The following is an 18,938-nucleotide window of genomic DNA, read 5'->3' as shown; positions in this document are numbered from 1 at the left end:
GCGCTGGTTAAGTTCTTAGGGAGCAGTTCCTAAAGCTCCGTTCACTTGGCTTCGTCAGGGCCTTCGGAAGATCGCCCCTGAGGCCCAGACGGAATCGTGTGGCCACCTTGAGGACCTTGATGTTGGTTGTGACCTTGATAATTCTTGAAGTTGCTACTTCCGTTGCGATGTGGGGGCCCATATTGATGCATTTGCTGTGGGCTCGTACCGAATTGTTGCGGGCCAGGATTACTATATCCTCGCATAGAATTCACTACCCCTCGTATGTTAGCTGGCTTCTTGCGCTGGTTAGGCTGCCATAAATGCCACTTACTCTGTCCTTGCTGCTGCGGCACAAAGGTTGCTGGCTGTTGATACTGCACACTAGGACTCATATTATAGATTGGCTGTCCCTGTTGTGATCCTTGGTGAACCATTAGAGGGGCTGTCGGGCGCCCCGGACTGGGATAGCCATTGACACCAGGCATTGGTTGGGGCGGTGTTGCGCCGGGAGGCATAAACTGTAGATGGCCGGTGCCAGGGTAAGGTTGCATCTGTGGAGGACCAGTGACCATTGGCTGTGGCATGAACTGTGGCTGCATCATCATCGGAGCACCCATCGCTCCCGGCTGCTGAGGAACGTATTGTGGTGAATTGGAGAAGCTGCGGTTGAACTGATTCATCGGCGGCGCTCCAGGACCGATGAACGAGGGCATCATGTGTTGATTATAGGGCATCTGGCCTGCCGAGTTCATGTTGGGTGGGTATACGAGCGGAACCTGGCTCATTCTTGGGGACGAGTAGGACTGCGACGAATTTGAGTGCATCATTCTATGATCGTCTGCTCCATTGAACGGCGCATGAGGGACAGGACCATGCTGATTACCATGCATCTGAACCGGAGGGACATGAGGCGAGTGCCGTGGTGCAGCAGAGTGTGCGGGATTCTGCATGTGTAGGGGCAGTTGATGGTGATGGGCCATCTGTGGTAGGAGATGTGGGGGGTTCGGAGTAGGCTGCGTGTTGAATGGCTGTCGTTCAAAATATTCATCAAACGTCAAGCGCATTGTCGAATCTTGCTTCTCGTCGTCAGTCGCGGAGCGCCAAGTTGGCTGAGTATCGTAAGAAGGACGAAGCCCATCGTTTTCATTCCAGTTCTTGTTCTCCGGGGGCTGAATTGTCTTCACAAAAGACAATATAGTACACTTCTTGGGATCGACTGCCTTCCTCTTCTTAGTCACGACGACCAGCACGGTATGAGCATTGGCGGTGCTGATTTGCGCATCGGTTGCATGATTAATGGCTGAACGGGGGCTTGAGCCTGCGCTGGGGTGTCCGCCGTTCGGGTTGAAAGCCGGCGCAAACGCATTCGGTCGAAACTCGTGACTGTTTGGATTCAACTTCGGACCTATATGACCACCGATACGACGAGCGAAGGAAGGATCGGTCGTATTGGCAGGGCCGGTCGGAGGTAGTCGGACGTCCTGACCTTGCGCTTTTTGCGCTTCCAAAGTTCGAATACGACCAGCTAAACCACCCTGGCGGCCAGTTTGTTGCATGTGCTGAGGACCCGAGCGATTCCCTTGGTAAGGGTATGTTGGGGGAATAAAGCTCTGACGGTTATTACCCTGGTGACGCGGAGCTGCTGCCGGGGCTGCACTTGGGGGGTTTGCGGATGGACGGCCGGCTCTATTGTCAGAAGGCGCTTGAGAAGTTGCAGGGGCCTGGGTCTCCTTAGGAGTGGCTCCCTTCTTCTCCTTCGCGGCAGCCTCCTCAGCCTTTCTCTTAGCGACTTCAGCCGCATCTCGCTTAGCCTTTTCTTGGATCTCCCGTTGTTTCGCCGGATCCTTAGCAATGATTGATATTAAATCCATAGGGACAGGAGTTGGTAGCTTGAAATTGTCGGCGAATTTCTTTAGCTCGGTTAATTTAACCTCTTTGTCGGCTTTTGCCTTGTTGCTTCGGACCTTCTCAGCATTTATACGCTGTAGGTTGGCGAATGTCTTGAACTCCTTGAGAACGTCTCGTTCGACAGTTAAAGTCGCACTAGGCGCGACGCCCTGGCCATCTTTCGCCTGAGGTGAGATGGTCCGGCTGGTGGCAGCTGATGGTCGTAGCTGAGTGGCGTTCTGGCCTGCTGGTTTGCCTTCTGTAGGTTTCTGTTGTGCCTCAACCTTACTCTCTGGTTTCGGCTCTGCAGATTTAGCAACAGGAGACACTGAAGGCACTTCAGCCTTAGGGCCAGGGCGGAGCTTGCTATCATCCTGTTTCGGGAGAGCGGGCTGGTTCTTTTGTGCCTTTAGCTGCGAGGATATGATAGCTGGGTCAACTGGTGCGCCCTTCACAGTCGACGAGGCAGTTGGTGCTCGTCTTGCCGGGGGAGTATACTTGTTCTCTCGGCTATTAGGCAAAGGAGGAAAGTCCTGTCGCTTGACACCGCTATACCTATTTCCGAGTTAGCCGGAATCTGGTGATATGTATAACATGATCTGACTTACTTCTCTTCTTCGTTACCACCTACATCCTCGCCTCCAGCATGATCCATAACTCTCTCTTCAGCTACATGAGCTGTGGCGGCAGCGCTTCGCTCGATCTCTCTCGCCTTCTTTTCCGCAGCAGCCACCCTCTCCTTGTACTGTGGGTGGCTTTTATCAATTGCGGTGGTGTAAATATTTTCATCATACGTAGTTTTAATACCAAATTGGCGCTCGTTAACAGCAAACTGATCCCACGGAGCGTCGCCACTGGACTTCTCCAGGCTCAAGTCGAGCCCGTCGGAGTTGCTTGGCCCAACCCATGGCTGCAAAGGTCGCTCACGACCCGGACGAGACGAGGATATAGCACTGTCGGTTCGGAAGTTGCTCTGCGAGTTGATCGTCGAGCCTACACCATTGTTAGTGCCATACGTGATAATAGTTAACCAGTAGGGCATACCATTATGCTTAGCATCACCTTTACCCGAATTCCCCGCCATAACTCTGGTATCCGACATATCCTTCTTCTGAAAGGACACGGAAGAATACTCTCTCTTGCTAATTCCGTTCGTCGACTCGCCCGAAGTTTTCTTCTGCTGCACCATTCTCAGGGAACAGATGAGAGCGGTCAAGTGCCAGGAGATACTTTCGAATTCGACACACTTGACAAAGGTAATCCGAACCCTTCCACCCTGCACCAGATGGTTAGTTAACGAAAGGAGAACCAAGGTAAGCAATCGTAAGGGTATTGTGGTATTATGTTTGTAGTGCAATTGGCGGATTTAGAGGTGAGTGGGAAGGTTGCGGTTCGGGAACAGCTAGCGCGGATCTGAGGGAAGAAGGTGGAGGTGACGCGAATCCAAGCCCGACGTATGACAAGAAGCTCGACGTCGCAAGAAGGTTAAGCTAACTCACTTGCTCGAAGGAATCGAATGAAGCTTGCTTGCCCTGCTAAGACAAACTTTGCTTAGTTGGGATTCGGGGTGGTCGAGGTAGTTATGGTGACAGTGCTGCTTCTGGCCGATATCCAGACCTTCTGCCAAGTAGCAGTTTGACTGTAGATAAAAAAAAAACGGCTGGACGTCAGCGCATTAGAAACAAGAGGGTAATAGAAAGAGCGCAAAGGTGGGAAGTGTGTCGAAATGCGGAAAAACTATGAGCAGCTGGCTGCCACGAGGGAATGATTGCGAATAAGACAAAGAGGTGAATGCTCTAGAGTGTCGAAGCAGAAAAAAAAAGGTGCTTTGTTGACAGGGCCAACTGCAGAAGGGATTGGGAGACTGGAAGTAACCGGTAAAAAAAAAAGTGGTCAAGGTCGCTGGCTCGTTCGCTCTTCTCACACATCAATCCAGTCCTGTTCTGTGTTCCTCACTGGCAGTCTGGGCAGCACACGGCCTCGTCAAAAAAGGGCAGGGCAGTGCGGTGCGGACCAGCAGCTGGCCACGGATGCCCATGTAACTTGAACTAAAATAATAGATATAGTGCTTTGGTGCTGGGTACTGGGTTGCTGGGCAATACTTTTTTTTTTGGTAGTGCTGTGTGCTGTGCTGTGCTGTGCTGTGCTGGGCTCGGCTGGGCCAGGTACTGCAGAGAAAGGGTCGTGTCTCACCTCGGGCTAATTGGTCAACTACTTTTCTCCCTTCGGCAACCCCCAGCTCAGTGCTGTAAGATGACCTCGTCGCAGAGGACGCTGCTTCTTCAGGTGCTCTGGTCTAAAGAGCGACGGTTAGTCAAGTTGGAGAAGGAGTTGATGGGAAAGTGGAGGTTGTGGTTGTTAAGGTGTCGAGGCCAACGAGTTACATAGCGTTTTCTGTGGGTACTTGTGGGAGACTGCGAGACTGGAGACTGCGAGACTAGGACCTCTTTCCTTTTGATAGGTATGTGTAGATGGTCCAAGCGTCTTTTCTGGCAGCGGGAAGCGAGGCCTTATGTACTTGCAAGGCCTTAATTGGATAAGTTGAGAAAGGTGGTCTGACTGGCGCAACTCGCAGGTACGATGGTGCGGGAAAGTTATCTAAGGTAAGGTAAAAAAGAGGATTTTAAGGTTTGCACTGTATAATTCTGGACAATTAGGGCACAATTAGTACATTTTAGACTTTTTGTTAAGAGGTGCTCAACGCTGTAAGTTAGCGTAGAGACAGTGCTATCATACCGTATGAGGTAAGTACCTAACCTTGGTTTAGGAGCTAGTTAGTTGGTTAATTAACAAGTAAGTTAAAGAAGGGAATGTTTTTTTTATGTCTTGCAATTGAATAAGGTAAGTTTTATTATGACTTAAAATCATGAATGGTTATTTTTAACCAATAGGATATCTTTAGAAATGTGAATGCAAGAAAGATGTGGAATGTCGTCGTTTAAGGTATCAAATAATTATATAACTACATGCAGATATGTAGAGAGTTTCCCCTCCAGCCCCTCCTAGGTAATAAGCCACTAAGGGGGGGGTACATAGAGATGGGGTCCAAAGAAGTAGTAGTAGGAGGTAGGTAGTTACACCAGTTGACATCAGTTGGAGGCCAGTTGATTCGTTAGGTACCTATTACACACAAATGTACAATGTACAATTTACGTGATACCTTCGTTGTGACATAGGCACATCAGGTATATATTCGTACATCTCGTAAATTTAAAGCTATGTGATTACGTAGTATGATGTTTAATAAGGACAAGACCTTGACACCTACCTATCATGGTGTGATTATGGTATTACATATAGCTCAGCTGAGAGACCGCGAACACGGCACTAGCGTTGGCAGTGGCTTGCGTCTGAAAGATTATTCTAACACTCACATTCTAATAATTATAACATGGAAATAGGTAATCACTATACCAATGTTAGTACATCTACTATCTACATAGGTAGTGTAGATATACCCATGTTAGAGAAGCATCGGATGTTATTGACTATAACTAGCGGCAAAGTTCATTCTGCCCAACATTTTAATTTGGCATTGCCCTTTCGTGTCAGTTGGTAAAGATTGAGGCCAGCTTTCAAGACCAGGTTGAATCTAACGCTTTTCGAGGACAACCTTCCAACTAATATTTATCCCTAATGAACATCATCGTCATCGAAAACTGATCCCTAGAATGCCAAGATCAACAGTCTAATAGTCCAATATGAAACATCCTCGAAGGGAATTCATAGGTAGGTAGGTAGTTTACCGATTAGGTAGTTCTAGGTTGATACCTCGGTATGAGGTACCTACCGAGATATTCTTATTTTAACTAGGTACATCACTTGCAAAATATATTACGCAGCTTCTCTCTTATACTAAACCCTTCGGTACACGTCAGGTTCATAATTAGGCCGTAATATAAGGCAACACATTGGGCACACAAGAGCCTCTACTTCGAGGCGAAGAGTGAATATTCAAATGTTTCACAGAGCCTCGTTTGTAGGTAGGCAAACGACCTTAAGGTAGGAGCCATTTCATACCTCTACATAGCCCCCCGGTTACATGGTAGTTAGAGCCGATTGGAGTTCTAAGGGTCCTTAGGGCTCTTAGGGCTGTAGAAGGCGTGGATGAATAACGCCCATGGGGCGAGCCAAACCAAGTCCTTAAAGGGTTGACTTGCTTCAGGTTGAGAGAAGTATTCGTGATGCACATGCGTGACTATTAAACAATCTAAAGAGTCCCATATCATTATTTATTATAGTTGTTGGTTATAAGGTTACTACTCATTGGTTACTCGTCATTTACCTTAATAAGTATCTGATGGTATTTAGATGTAAAGATGAAGTTGACTTTGAAAAGATAGCCTCCCAAGGGAACCCCAGTCAGATCGGCAGCGCTAGATGACCCCAAATTCTAAACAAACTCGTTCTTTGGCATCTTTGGGTTAGCTCCGCGATAACCTGACTCACTATTGGTCTTTCGGAAAGCAACATCTTTCACTACCTAAAAGAGATCTCTTCGTTTGCCGCAGAAATTGGTCAGACTGCGCCCCGCGGGATCGAAACCGCAAGTGCCGAGGCTTTTCGAACAAAGATTAAATATGGAGGTTCATGGTGAGGTGAGGGGCATAGCCAAAGGATTCATGAGGCTCGGATGCCATTACCACTCTGACAGTAGCCCATTGTAACCCTAGGGCTATACTATACCGGGGGCCAAACATCATGACTTTTTTTTTTTTTTAAAAAAAAAAAAAGTTATAACCAAGTGAAATCTGTGCCTTGTTTGATGCGTTCCACGATGATAGATCAGTCGTAGGTTATTGACCGAGCAGTCGTTTGATAGGGGCCCCTAAGGTTTATTATTGGGAGCGTGATCTAGTCAGTTTGCTACTTCATCGGGTATGTAGTCTCACCTCATCGCTCGAGATAATTCATAGGGACCCGTTTGTATTCACCTACAAGAGACAAAGAATAAGAAAATAGATCTGCAAAGCTAAGCCCCCCACCCCGGTATAATGTCTCCACGCTGTGGGAGTTCCCGTCCGATCATAGTCACATCGAACCTGATTTAATCGGATGAGGTTCGCAGTAGATGATGTCTCGCTCGCAACGATGAACCTCGCCAATCTCTGCACCTGAAACAAAAGACACATGAGATACCACGCTAAGTAGTACGCGATGCTCTTTTTTTGGTTAATACGAGTGGCTGATGGTTACGGGTTTGTGTGATGGTTGCACGCCATAATTCCGAGTTATGACATTGAGATAACGCAAGACAGAAACCTATATACTATTATCATCTAAGAGGGGATCTAGGCCTAATAAAATCCATGTGCTTAAATACGCTAAACTCCGATTTAGTATGAATGGGTATGATGTTCAGCTTAAGAACCAATTCTTGAAGAACCAATATGAATTAATGAGTCCCCAGGCTAAAGGATGGAAGGCTGTCGGCGTCTTTGCCTTGGCGTGCTCTACCATCACTTTAGGTACAACATCCCTCATATTTTCCTCGCTGAAAAACCACAGCTTCGTAACCTCGTCCGTCTGTCGTTGGTATATTTCCATACGCTTAAACATATCCTCCTCGGCCGTTTGTATTTCCTTATCGACCTCATCTAGCCCGCCGCCCGCTTGGATTGCCCTGATGATTGCGGCGGCGAGTTTTCGCGCATCATCAAACGCAGCGTTCACTCCTTCGCCAGCAAACGGGGTCATCAAATGTGCGGCATCGCCAATGAATGTTGCGCCGCGGCGGTGCTCCCAGCGCCAGCCAACCGGAAGCATGTATAGATTCTTCGCTTCGCATATGCCTTCTTGGACCTTTTCGATCGCTTCCCGCAGCTGTGGGCTCCAGTCGTGCATTTCCTCGAGGATTGCTTTCTTAACTTGATCGACATTATGAGGGTTATATCCGCAGGTCTGCGTCCAATTTTCGGGACGACGCGAACACCAGGCGACACTCAGGCTACCGGTGCCGAGCTGCTGTACCCCCAACCTCTGCCCATTCGAGCTAGCAAACAGGCTCCCGCGATTGACAACTTTATAGAGATCTGGCGCGGTGTTTGCCGCATCTGGTATCCGGAGACCATGATATCCAACCCCGGTATAGTGTGGTTTCACCGTCGGCGAAACGTAACTTCGGACCTTACTCCAGCCTCCCTCGCACCCAATTACGAGATCGGAACCGGATACTGTTGTATGGTCAAAGACCAAATTGTTCCCTTCTTCGACACGTCTTAGACGATGACCCCATTTGATGCTTCCCTCCGGGAGTGATTCCGCTAAGATCCGGCGTAGCTCAGCACGGTCAATTTCAGGCCGCTCGCTGAGCTTATTGCCAGGACCGAACTGTATGAATGGCTTAAGTTCTTTGTCGGCCATCATCATATAGTCGCCGTCGAATCGGCCGTGTTTTAAGAATTCATCCCATAATTGAGCGTCATTCATCGCCGCAAGGCCCGTGCCCGGGTGTAAATCTAACGAGCCTCCTTGAGAACGATAGTTTGGACTCTCATCGCTTTCATAAACTGTGAAAGGGATATTGGACAATGATAAAATCCGTCCAAGCATACACCCGGCTGGGCCAGCCCCAATGATGGAGATGTTTAGAGGAGACATCGTTCCGCCTATGTGACGGTTGAAGTTGAATATATGATGATGATGTATAAACTAAGGATGTTGCCTTTATATCAGTCTATAGCAACATGTAACTGGGTTTGGGTTTGGGTTTGGGTTTGGGAGTCTCCCCTAAAGTTGAGGATGCTTCCCCAAGATATAGCAATTTATTAATCAATAGACTATAACACAAGTAAGTACATAGTGATGAATTTAACCCCGTAACTATTTCCATAACTATTAAAAATGGCAACGCTGACGCGTCTTGTATAAGTATTAACTATTTCTAGTCGTATCTTGCGGTTTCAATCTGTAAAGCGGGGCTCGCTCGGTGCTCGGAGGGCAGTAATCGACATTTAAATCCCGAAGATGGTGTTCTTGTAGAATAGGTTAGGTAGGGCTGTGGAATATGTGGGAAGTCTCGTACCTCGCAACTATATACATGGAGCCTCAATTAAAACCGAGTGTTATACATACCAGTAGATGCCTAAGGTAAGTATGTATTACGTCAGGGTAAGTCGATATAAGGCATAGAGATGTTCAGCTCTGCCACATCGTACTTAGCCGAACTCGTATTTAAAACTACTGCTTACTTTCAGCAATCATTAAAACTTTTTAGGTCCCGTAGCTGTAAACACCGAGTGAGTTACCAATATTACCTGTTATCAAGACGTACCTTATGTATGGTTGTCAAATATACCCAAGTCACTCTGTTTGGAAAACCTACCTAGGTACGCTAGCAACCCGGTTGTTTAGCTTCAATATTCTAGACAATAATATAAATACCTAGGTAGTCAACTAAGTAGATTTTAGCAAATAAAAAAAAAGTATACTGTCATTGTACGTAGGCTATTGATGTGAATGTAATTATTTGAAACATTGATTTAGAGTTAGTGGACTTTCTGGGTGCATCTAATACTCATCAGGAAGACCATCAACCCCGGCCCCACCTTTAACCCACTTAACCCACCTAGGAACTTTTAACTTAATCACGCCCCGACCGTCGCCGTGTTTGACCCTAGCCCCCCCTGCGTAGACACCTTTCCAAAATAGGGTTAGCGTTGGTCGGGCTTCCTCGATCTTTTCGACGTCGCGCCTCACGCGGGCATCAGTCATCCACAACTTGACCTCGGATTATGACTTGCTCGACCACTTTCCATCGCAACCGTTCCACATACGCCAATTTTGATCATCATATTCCCTTTGCGTAACTCACTATAGCTTCTCATTTTAGCTCATAGCCTTCGATTACCCTTTACGATAAATGTCAATATTTCGTGCTTGCTTCTCCAGATATTAACATAGAGTGGACGATCCCGAACATAATCCTAAACCGATAAGGAATAAAGAAGGGGGAAGGGTATAAGGTATATAGAGAATTAGGAAGTTGAGAAGGGCTAGGCTCTGGAATTGAAGTCAAGATGCAGGCTCCTACTGCTTCTCAGAGATCAATACAACGACGGTCACCGGGGCCCGACGGTATTCCCAATGCTCCTATGCGCCCAATGTCGCCAGCCGGTATGCAGCCGCGCTCGTCAACGGCTTCGAATAGATCAGCTGCGAGTAGTTCCTCTAGACGTAATGTAAGTTAATACTGTTAAAAGTTAGAAATGCGTAACCGGTGTAATTATCGGTTGCTAGGCGGGGGAAGGCGGTGTTTTAATCTTTCAATATTCTGCCTCATTCTTGTTTGCCTTTCAACCCATCCACCTTTCTTCTTCTCTTCTTGTTATTTTCCCTCTTTTTTCTTTTCACGCTATGTCCGTTCTTACCGAGTTAAGATGCTAACCGTATGTTCGTATTGGCAGCAATCTAATGGATCGTCTATGCCACTATCACAAATAGAAAAGAGCGTCACGCATCTACTCGTCGCAACAAAACAACTCCTCGAAACGTTAACGCAATGGTCGCGCGGTCAGGCTACCGATACTCAGGTCTCTGACGTCTATGTTAGATTAGGCTATGAGTTTAATATGGCCTGTCGCGCATTCACTGCAATTAACGTTGATACATCTGACCTAGGGAACGTCCCAGAAAACCTAAGACATATATTGGAGGCTACTTTAAGCCAGGAAGCTAACACAGAGAGCCTCGAAAAGTATCTGCCACGAATACGAGACATTATTATCCATCTTTTACACGGTCTGAAGAGAAAACAACAGAAACTGCGACAGAAGCAGAGTCGAGATAAAGACGGAGCTACCTCACCTGAATCAACTAGTATTGCTAGCCGTACTATGAGCAGCAGCACGACCGGAAGCAACAACACTGGTCTCACCAGTCTTTTAAACGAAGGTCTTGAGAACGGATACACTACCCCACAACAGAACGAAAGAATGGCACAATCGCAGCAGAACGAAGGCCCGCCAGCGGTCAGCCAGTCCCCTAATCGGCGAACCCTGCAGCGAGACCAGTCCAACGCTTCTTTCAACTCCGAACAGTCATCACTGTCGAGTAACACCATGCAGAACATACCGGTGCTCCCGCCGTATCCTGGGGACGAGACAACGATACCTACAGGACCTGCAGGAGGCATAGATATTGACTCATTCCCACCACCTCCTCCGCCGCCACCAAAGTCGCAACAGAGCGCGTTTGCTGCTCTGCAAAGAGGAGGAGATTTAGAAAGAAGGGCGTCACGAAGATATTCCGCTTATCAGATATCCAAACATCTAGGAGCACCAACCAATGGCGTGCCTATGCTACCTTCTCAGAATACCCCAATACCAAATCGTGGACGTGGGGAAGTAAGAGAATCGATGCGAGCAGTTCAAGTCCGAGAGTCTCTGCGACATAGTCGCAACGCATCAAATCAATCCAAGAATGCGTATGAAGCATCTTCGCCGGTTCGAATACCTAGCAAGGTTAGCGAGGAAGGCTCGAAACCCGATCTACCACCCCCTCGATCGGAAAGTCCGCCGGCTCAGTCACCGGAAGAGAAATATAGACCTAGTGCTACTATATCCGGACCTCTAGACGATGCCTTTCCAATAGTGGGAACCCCGGGCTCGCCCGAGAAGCCAAAACCAAGGGTAGACACGACTATAGAATCCAAACCGCGACCTCAAACCCCTCCGGAAAAGCAGCGCAAGCAATCTATACAAGAGCAATCACCTCCGTTAGATAAGGAACTTACCTTATTTCTGCAATACAAGTCCAAAGTGAAGAAGTTTGTGCTCCCGGAGGGCTATACAGGCTTGACAATTGGGCGCCTGCAACTTGCTTTCATCGAGAAGTTTTCCTGGAACACTGCCCTGAACGGAAGCGACCTCCCAGAGATATATATCCAAGATCCCATCTCTGGGGTGCGACACGAGCTCGAAGACCTATCTGACATCAAAGACCGTACAGTTCTTGCGCTCAATGTAGAGCCCCTTGACGAGGTCAAGAAGCACTTTGACGAGGGTTTTGGGGCCCTAAAGAAAGTAGTAGATGAGATGAAGCAGAACGTTACTGATCAGGGATCTGCTTTACAAAGAGTATCAGATAGGCAATTGGAGACGGCCAAGGAGATGGCTCGTATGGCCTCAGCGCCACCGGCTGTCATGGATGGTGTTAAGGTTAGTGGAGTTGGCGCTGGCGCTAAACTCAATCCTAGTCAACTTAGGGAGTTGCAGACTCTACGACGGGATCTAGCCGTCTTACGACAGACGTACTCAAACTTCCAGACAGAGATACAGAGCTCTATGTCTTCTCTACGAAACAAAGCAGCCAATGTTAAGGTTGCGGCTGCCAAGGCTTCAACACCTGAGGAAGGTGGCTCCGGATATACTTATGTGTCGAAAGGTCGTAAGCAGCTTAATTCAGACTCAGACCGCCTTGTTACCAAGGTGGATGATCTTCAAGACTTAGTTGAGGACTTGCGCAAGGACGTCGTTAATCGCGGCGTGAGACCCTTGCCGCGTCAACTAGAGGGTGTATCCAAGGATATTCAACTCTTGACCAAAGAACTCAAGAAGGTTCAAGAGTACATGAAGCGAGAGAAGCCCATCTGGACCAAGATTTGGGAGAAAGAATTGGAAGAAGTTTGCCAGGGTCGTGACGAGCTTAAGGTTATGGAAGACTTAATGATTGACTTACAAGACGACATCGAAAAGGCCTCTGAGACCTTTGCGTTGGTGGAACAAGCCACTAAGGAGCAGATGAAAGACACTACGCCGACGGCACGGCAGTTCTCGAAGGGCTTGCGTCATCTTGGGAGCGGCTCTGATCCGAACGCTGCAAAAGAAGGTGTACTAGGCGAGGTCAGAGCTCTACAGCCAAACCATGAAGACAGGCTAGAGGCTATAGAACGTGCAGAGAAGTTACGACAGAAGGAGCTGGAGAGCCGGCAAGGAAATCCTTTGATGAAGGAGTTGACTAAGTTCGTCGAGGATGGGAAGCTGAGGAAGAGCGGAGGATTTGAAGAGGTTGAACGAGCGAGGAAGGCCAAGGATGATCGAATACGGCGAGAGGTTTGGGAACGAATGAATGGCATAATACCCGAGGACTCGGTCGAAGAGGATGAAGAGGATGAAGAGGAAGGGGAGGAGGAGGAGGAGGAGGAAGGGGAAGAGGGGGAGGAAAATGATGCAGAGGTAGAAACGGAGACGGAGGCGGAAGCGGAGGCGGAGGTAGAGAGCCCCGCTAAAAAGCCGGACGATGATGATATATAAGGCTATACGCCTGCTCATAAGATGTGCATCTTAGTCTTCGTCTTGTTTCTAGTCATGACTGGCGTTATTCGCGCATAGGTCGGACGACTTTCACTTAGTCGCCCGAACCTTACTTTTGCCCCGACAGCTTATTTATAGTTTTGCCCTTTGCGTTTTAGTATGACCCAAGGTGCTGCTCTTAGCATTAAGAGACAAACGATGATTTTTTCAGTTATTGACTATTGGTCAATGAAATATTTGTTATTAGCAACCAGTAGATACAGTCAAGTCCTCGAGCAAACGAACATGATGCAAATACATCAATCCTTTAATGAACAAGTATAACATTAGACACCGTCGCACAATATATAGGTATTGCATAAGAACCTAAGGTAATAGCTTAAGGCATAAAGGTTTCTTGAAGTTCTACTTTGAATTGGAAACGTAATCAGGGTACCTATATCAGCTCTATTATAGACATAGCATCAAGACCGATACAACAGCGAGGAGACACATTATTCGAATGCTACTCCGTGCAAGTACCCCTTCAGCAGCATTTTCGTCTTCATCCTTCGCCCCATCCGTCCCATCCGTTCCGCCCTTCCCATTTCCCGCACTGCCACCATTGCCACCTGTCGTCGCACTATCCTTCGCAAAGGCCGGGTCGATAGGTCGGGGCCCATCTACCGCCACCCTACTCCCCCGCACGCAGTACTTCTCGGGGTCCGTCCACGACGCATCGACGGCGTACTCCCATACGGGCTCGGGATTAGATATCATGTCTAACGTGTAGAAGAAGCGGCAGTTTGCCGGCTCGTAAAGGAATTGGAGCGGTGTCTTGGAGTCGGAGGGCGCGAAGTTGTTCTTGAAATTTACACCACCGGGCGTGTTTAGGTCGGCAGCTCGCTGCACGGCATAGGCCTTGTTGAGAACCCCGAGATCGCTGTTCTGGGGGGTTTTCGGTTGTGCTTGGCCCTGGCCGGCAACTAGACTGAGCGCTACAAAGGCGGCTTGGGCGATATCGCTCATCCCGAGACTTTGACCTCCCTGTTTTAGTTGCTTTTAGTACAAACTCCTGTTTGTAACTTAGGTCCGGGAACTTACCTCGACACCGCCTAGAGATTGCATTTGTGTATTTTGTGGACGTCCTCCTACCGATACCGTCTTCACGCGCTCTTGGAAGAGCATAAGATATGAGAATGTTGTGCATGTCGAGCTACATGCCCCGTCGGTAAGCAATACAATGTTTTCCGGTTTAAAGGGGCTCGAGGGGGAGGTCGCTTGGCCTCCATTTCCGTTTCCGCTCGCAGCAAGCACACTATAAGGCTCTCCGATGTATTCCGTAAATTTGTCGTTTTGTAGAGTAACCGGCGTCATAATATCCGCAACAGACATAAATTTGTCCCCTTGAGGCTCCGCTACTCCTGTGGGCGAGATGTTATTGAAAAATGCCCCGAATGTTTGTGATGCCTCTGCTTTATCCTGTGGGGAAAGGGATGAGAATATTTGGGATATATCAACCAGACTATCTGCGAGACGCATGTTGTTAGCGGTGAATCTATTGACGCCCGGGAAAAGCTTAGAACGAGTTAACAATATACCAAATTAGCTGTTGTAGATTTTGAGAATTATCGACGAACCTGTGCGAAGAGCGCAAAGCCAGCTGCTATCAAACCACCGCCATTAGAAGTAAGATCGATGACCAGTCGCTGCTTTTTGGTACTTCGGCATTGGGTAAGAAAATCCTGTACTGCGTTTTGAAAAGAAGTTAAATAGTTATTGTCTTCTTCTTCAAAGGCCGTTATAGATAGCACTGCTACATCCTCGAACCCGATTCCACCCAGGAAAAAGCCCGCCATGGTGTTTTCTGGGGTTTGCATTATAAGAGTCGAATTGATAGGTGGTAGAGCACGTGGGCTCACACTGCGCTTGGATTTTGAGGAGGAAACCGTAGCTTGGTTCGCCGATCCAGAAGTTGGCTTTGGGGTGCAGAACCTATTATAGTAATTGTCCCCTGTAGTGATACCAGAGAAAACTACCCCTTGGTTGAGTATCGCTATCGTATCACCAGACTCGGACTTCCCATTTTCATAAGTAAGTGTTAGTCTAGGTCCCAAGTATATCTTATTTCTCCCCCAAGGATTCATTGCAGTTGGATTGGCATAATTTTGAAATTGGCTATTCCATTGTGCATCGCTATCTTGGAAACGCCCGAATTGCGAGCCTAAGTCCACCATAAAGCTTGTAGCATTTTGGCCATTGATCTGTGCAATTGGGACTGCTGAGCCCAGCTTCAGGGCAGCTAGATGATGCTACGAGGTAAGTAAAGATGTTATAAAACACGTCCAGAACTAATAGATTAGACTTACAAAACCGATATAGTTTTGGCAAGGAAACGCCGTCGATTGACACCGAGACAATATCTTGGGCGAGTCTGTTTTCAAACGTGAAGGCCTTAAAGACATCAGGCGTATAGAAGAAGTGACCATCGTGTGCTGCAGATATCGTTTGTGTAATTGCGACCTGAAAGTCATACTCACTTTCATAACGCCCTTGTTTAGCTGTCTCAAGTATCTTATCCAGACTTCCTTGTATATCGACTGCAGGAAATCCATAAGACTTTGGAGGGTTCTTCAGCCAAGCAAGCGTAGACTGCCATTCCACGAAGGCCTTGAGACTTTGAATGAGCTGCTGTGCTGGTTGAATCCGGTTTGGCACTGAGCGAAGACACTCATATGCAAAAGACGCTGGAAAGGTTGATGTTCCTAGATGAATGTTAACATACTATGAGCTACTCTGAAGTTAGAAATATACATACTTGAAGAAGATATACGTGCACATGCCTTGGGGTTCACCCTTGTCGCTGATGGTGCTGCTTGAGGGGATGCAAATGCTGATACTCCTACAACCGCAGTAAACAAAAGCAACTTGTGCATTTTGGCAAGGGACTAGATAGATCAACTACCCGAGAACCCTCTGAAATAGTATACCAGCTTGGTCTATTATTGAAGGAGAACCGAAAACACGAGCAACTACTATCACTGAATGCAACATGATCTAAATAAATTCTGGCCATTGTTATATACAATTTGAATTCGTAGGGCTACCTGTTTTCTGGGATATTCTCATAGTAAACATCTCTCCTAGTAAACATGATAAATTCATCGTGAAACACCTCGAACTTCAAACTAAAGCTGGGTGATTCAGCACATGCATCTTAACTTCATGACTTTGTGTCCAGATGCCATCGGAAGGATTTTCAGCCTCCTGTCCGCGCCACAGTCTGTAACAGTTGAGGACCCTGCATGTTTTGTGTTATTCGTAGAATATCACCGTAGTTATACAAGATTAGGTAAATTACTTTATCAACAGTATTGGTTGGTATGAAACTGTTCAAGGAATACTCCTTGCAGCCTTATATCTCCCCATAAGTCCCGACCATTAATTAAGCTTAAATGTAGTATTCGAAGACGGGACCGACCCAATAGGTGCATCCCGATAGGGCTGTTTCGAGTCCCTGTTCTTTCTTTCTTTCTTTTTTAAACAAAAATAGAAAGACTGATGTGATTAGTTTTCATAAAACTAATATTACTAAGGCTTTGGAAATAGGCTGAAAGTGATTAAAACCTGCCAAGGGGCATATATGATCTGATAAAGGGGAAACCTCAAGGTTTGGGTACCTAAACAACTCGTCTTCAATTTTCATGATTTTTGAGGAACTTTACTCGGCATAGTTCTTTTCTTTATATAACTAGGACACCCATAGAGTCGTTTATATATCCGCGTTAGGTATACTAGCGCTAGCGATGTATCTTGCATCATCATCATCATCGTTGGCCTGGACGGAGTTATAAGTTGGAGGGGGGGAATACTATGATGTTCCTTAGATTAGGTAGCTTTATCATCATGTCTTGTAGATTTCGACGATATTAAATAACATTTCCGATCCGACTCAGAAAGTAATACGCAAATTTAAATATTAACTTTTAAAAATCGAGGATGATTTTACTATTGGGCGTAAAATATCTATGCCTCGCTGTCGCCATCTTTAACTAGCCATGGGGCTGTGGAGATATCTACATGGTAGTGATGCACGAACGACTTGGCGGAAAATATCACAAATGCGGAATTCGTATTATTTCTGGGATGGGGAATAGGAAAACTGAGAGTTGGTAGTAGTCTAGGTGTATAGATTATAGACAGGTCCTCATGATTGGAGGGACTAGTCGCCAATGTAAAGGAATTACAGATACCAGGTAAGCAAGGACGACAAAGGTTGGCAGTCTTCGATAGCGACAAACTGTTCAAATCATATAAGCGTCACGAAGGCATCGAAATAGGGTCTGCTTTTACGTAGTTTTTATTGTTTACTACTGCTTAGCGAACGAGTTATCCATATACATGGCCCGTCTGGAGCGCTAGACGCTCGTGCGTTTGCACCTTAGTGAGGTTAAGTGCAACTTGTTATGGGTATACCCAATCCCACCATTTCGTAATTCATGTCCCAAGCCTATAATTTCAAGAAGCAAAACATCCATCCGATAACTATTTAGCGACGTGATTGCTCATCTTGTCCATCTTGTCGATGCCGTACTTGATCCGTCGGTCGACGTTCTTAGCTACCTTTTCTAGGGGTAGTCGGTTGTCGATCCTCTTCACGGTCCGTTCAACGCGGGGTTCTACACGCTGAGCGATTCTTTGGGCGGGAGAGGCGAAATATGAGACGTTACGTTCCCATCGGGGCGCCCATCGGGCAGTCTGTGATGCTAGGCGTTCTTCGGCACCGGGGAGCATGAAATAGAATGGGGCAAAACCTGCGACACCAGCTACACCGAACGTGGCGAGCTCAGTCGTGTTGGCTCTGGGAATACGGACGGGCATTTTGGATTGTTTTAGTGATGATTTTATGGTGATAGTTGAAATGTTTTTAAGTCTGAGTGACGTGGCTTAAGATAGTCGTGGAGAGTGATAGGATAGCGGTCTTTGTTTCAAGTTGAATATCCTAGGTAGGCCGTAGAAGTAGATAGTTGGGAGATATGTATGAAATTCTTGCGATACACTTAGATCGAAGCTGGTTCCTTGCTCAAAAGATGTAACCAAGAAAGAACTCTATGTAACTCCTCACATGTTCAAATTTCGAGGGAGTCGCTTTCTTTTAAAGGGGAGAGGAAGGGAAGGAGGGAGAATCGTAGGTAGGCTGATACTTGCCCCCCTCTAGATTGGCCCATTCTGGCCTGATGGTTGCTTTGTCTGGGGAAAGACGACAGTAAGGAAGAAGCGGGGTAAACCAATAATAACAGGTCATGATGTTTGCGTCAACCTTTTAAGGACCAATCATTTAAGGTATGCTCTAGGATTATACTCTGGGATTAAGTTTAGATAGTACATAACCGTACGGCAGCGTCGACATGCCATAGGTCAGACCCTTACAGAGTGACGCTGCCCTTTGATTGCTTACCACATCATTTATCCATGTAAAGTATCCATTACGTTCGTAGTTGTACGAGAGCTGAGATTAAATTGATACATGATTCGCGAACCGGGGAGGTATTAGGTGTGGGAGTTGGGGTATTATTCCCATTACCACGCCACACTTACACGGACAGGCAGCGCAGCAAGCATGTCGATCAGCTATCCGTTGATGTCACTCGACTATAATTATTTCTAATGTTTTATTCGCTACTATTTTACTTTTCAACATCATCTATTAGAGCCTCATCTTTTACGAATACTCGTTGGTTTTTTGTTTTTATTTAAATTATTGGACTAATACGATAATAATCATAGACATCTTCTCACGTGCGACGTCTAGAGCAAAGTGGACTCAGGGGCCCTTCC

At 46.9% G+C, this 18,938-nt stretch overlaps 5 protein-coding genes across 5 annotated transcripts; 1 reads left to right on the top strand and 4 right to left on the bottom strand.

Annotated features, from left to right (window-relative positions):
• Nucleotides 1–41: 41 nt before the first annotated feature.
• On the bottom strand, nt 42–3,058 carry GL218_00348 (PAB1-binding protein 1; the record flags this gene model as incomplete). Its single annotated transcript, XM_033576762.1, has 4 exons — nt 42–253; nt 314–2,424; nt 2,478–2,862; nt 2,914–3,058. 4 exons carry the CDS (start codon nt 3,056–3,058, stop codon nt 42–44), a joined length of 2,853 nt encoding a protein of 950 aa, XP_033442005.1.
• Nucleotides 3,059–7,227: 4,169 nt separating this feature from the next.
• On the bottom strand, nt 7,228–8,469 carry GL218_00347 (uncharacterized protein; the record flags this gene model as incomplete). Its single annotated transcript, XM_033576761.1, has 1 exon — nt 7,228–8,469. One exon carries the CDS (start codon nt 8,467–8,469, stop codon nt 7,228–7,230), a length of 1,242 nt encoding a protein of 413 aa, XP_033442010.1.
• A 2,234-nt stretch (nt 8,470–10,703) lies between these two features.
• GL218_00346 (Bud site selection protein 6) lies at nt 10,704–13,121 on the top strand (the record flags this gene model as incomplete). The annotated part of the gene is made up of 1 exon (XM_033576760.1): nt 10,704–13,121. One exon carries the CDS (start codon nt 10,704–10,706, stop codon nt 13,119–13,121), a length of 2,418 nt encoding a protein of 805 aa, XP_033442011.1.
• Nucleotides 13,122–13,571: 450 nt separating this feature from the next.
• GL218_00345 (putative peptidase s41 family protein) lies at nt 13,572–16,036 on the bottom strand (the record flags this gene model as incomplete). Its single annotated transcript, XM_033576759.1, has 5 exons — nt 13,572–14,147; nt 14,205–14,678; nt 14,741–14,850; nt 15,470–15,865; nt 15,919–16,036. The coding sequence occupies 5 exons, from the start codon at nt 16,034–16,036 to the stop codon at nt 13,572–13,574; spliced, it is 1,674 nt and encodes a 557-aa protein (XP_033442012.1).
• A 1,609-nt stretch (nt 16,037–17,645) lies between these two features.
• GL218_00344 (putative 4-coumarate:coenzyme a ligase protein) lies at nt 17,646–17,981 on the bottom strand (the record flags this gene model as incomplete). Its single annotated transcript, XM_033576758.1, has 1 exon — nt 17,646–17,981. The coding sequence occupies one exon, from the start codon at nt 17,979–17,981 to the stop codon at nt 17,646–17,648; it is 336 nt and encodes a 111-aa protein (XP_033442013.1).
• Nucleotides 17,982–18,938: the final 957 nt, after the last annotated feature.

This window comes from Daldinia childiae, assembly GCF_008694065.1.
Source record: "Daldinia childiae strain JS-1345 chromosome Unknown Scaffold1, whole genome shotgun sequence".
Taxonomy (NCBI): domain Eukaryota; kingdom Fungi; phylum Ascomycota; class Sordariomycetes; order Xylariales; family Hypoxylaceae; genus Daldinia; species Daldinia childiae.
The sequence above is the reverse complement of the archived record's forward strand: the minus strand, read 5'-3'. Positions and strand labels throughout refer to the sequence as shown.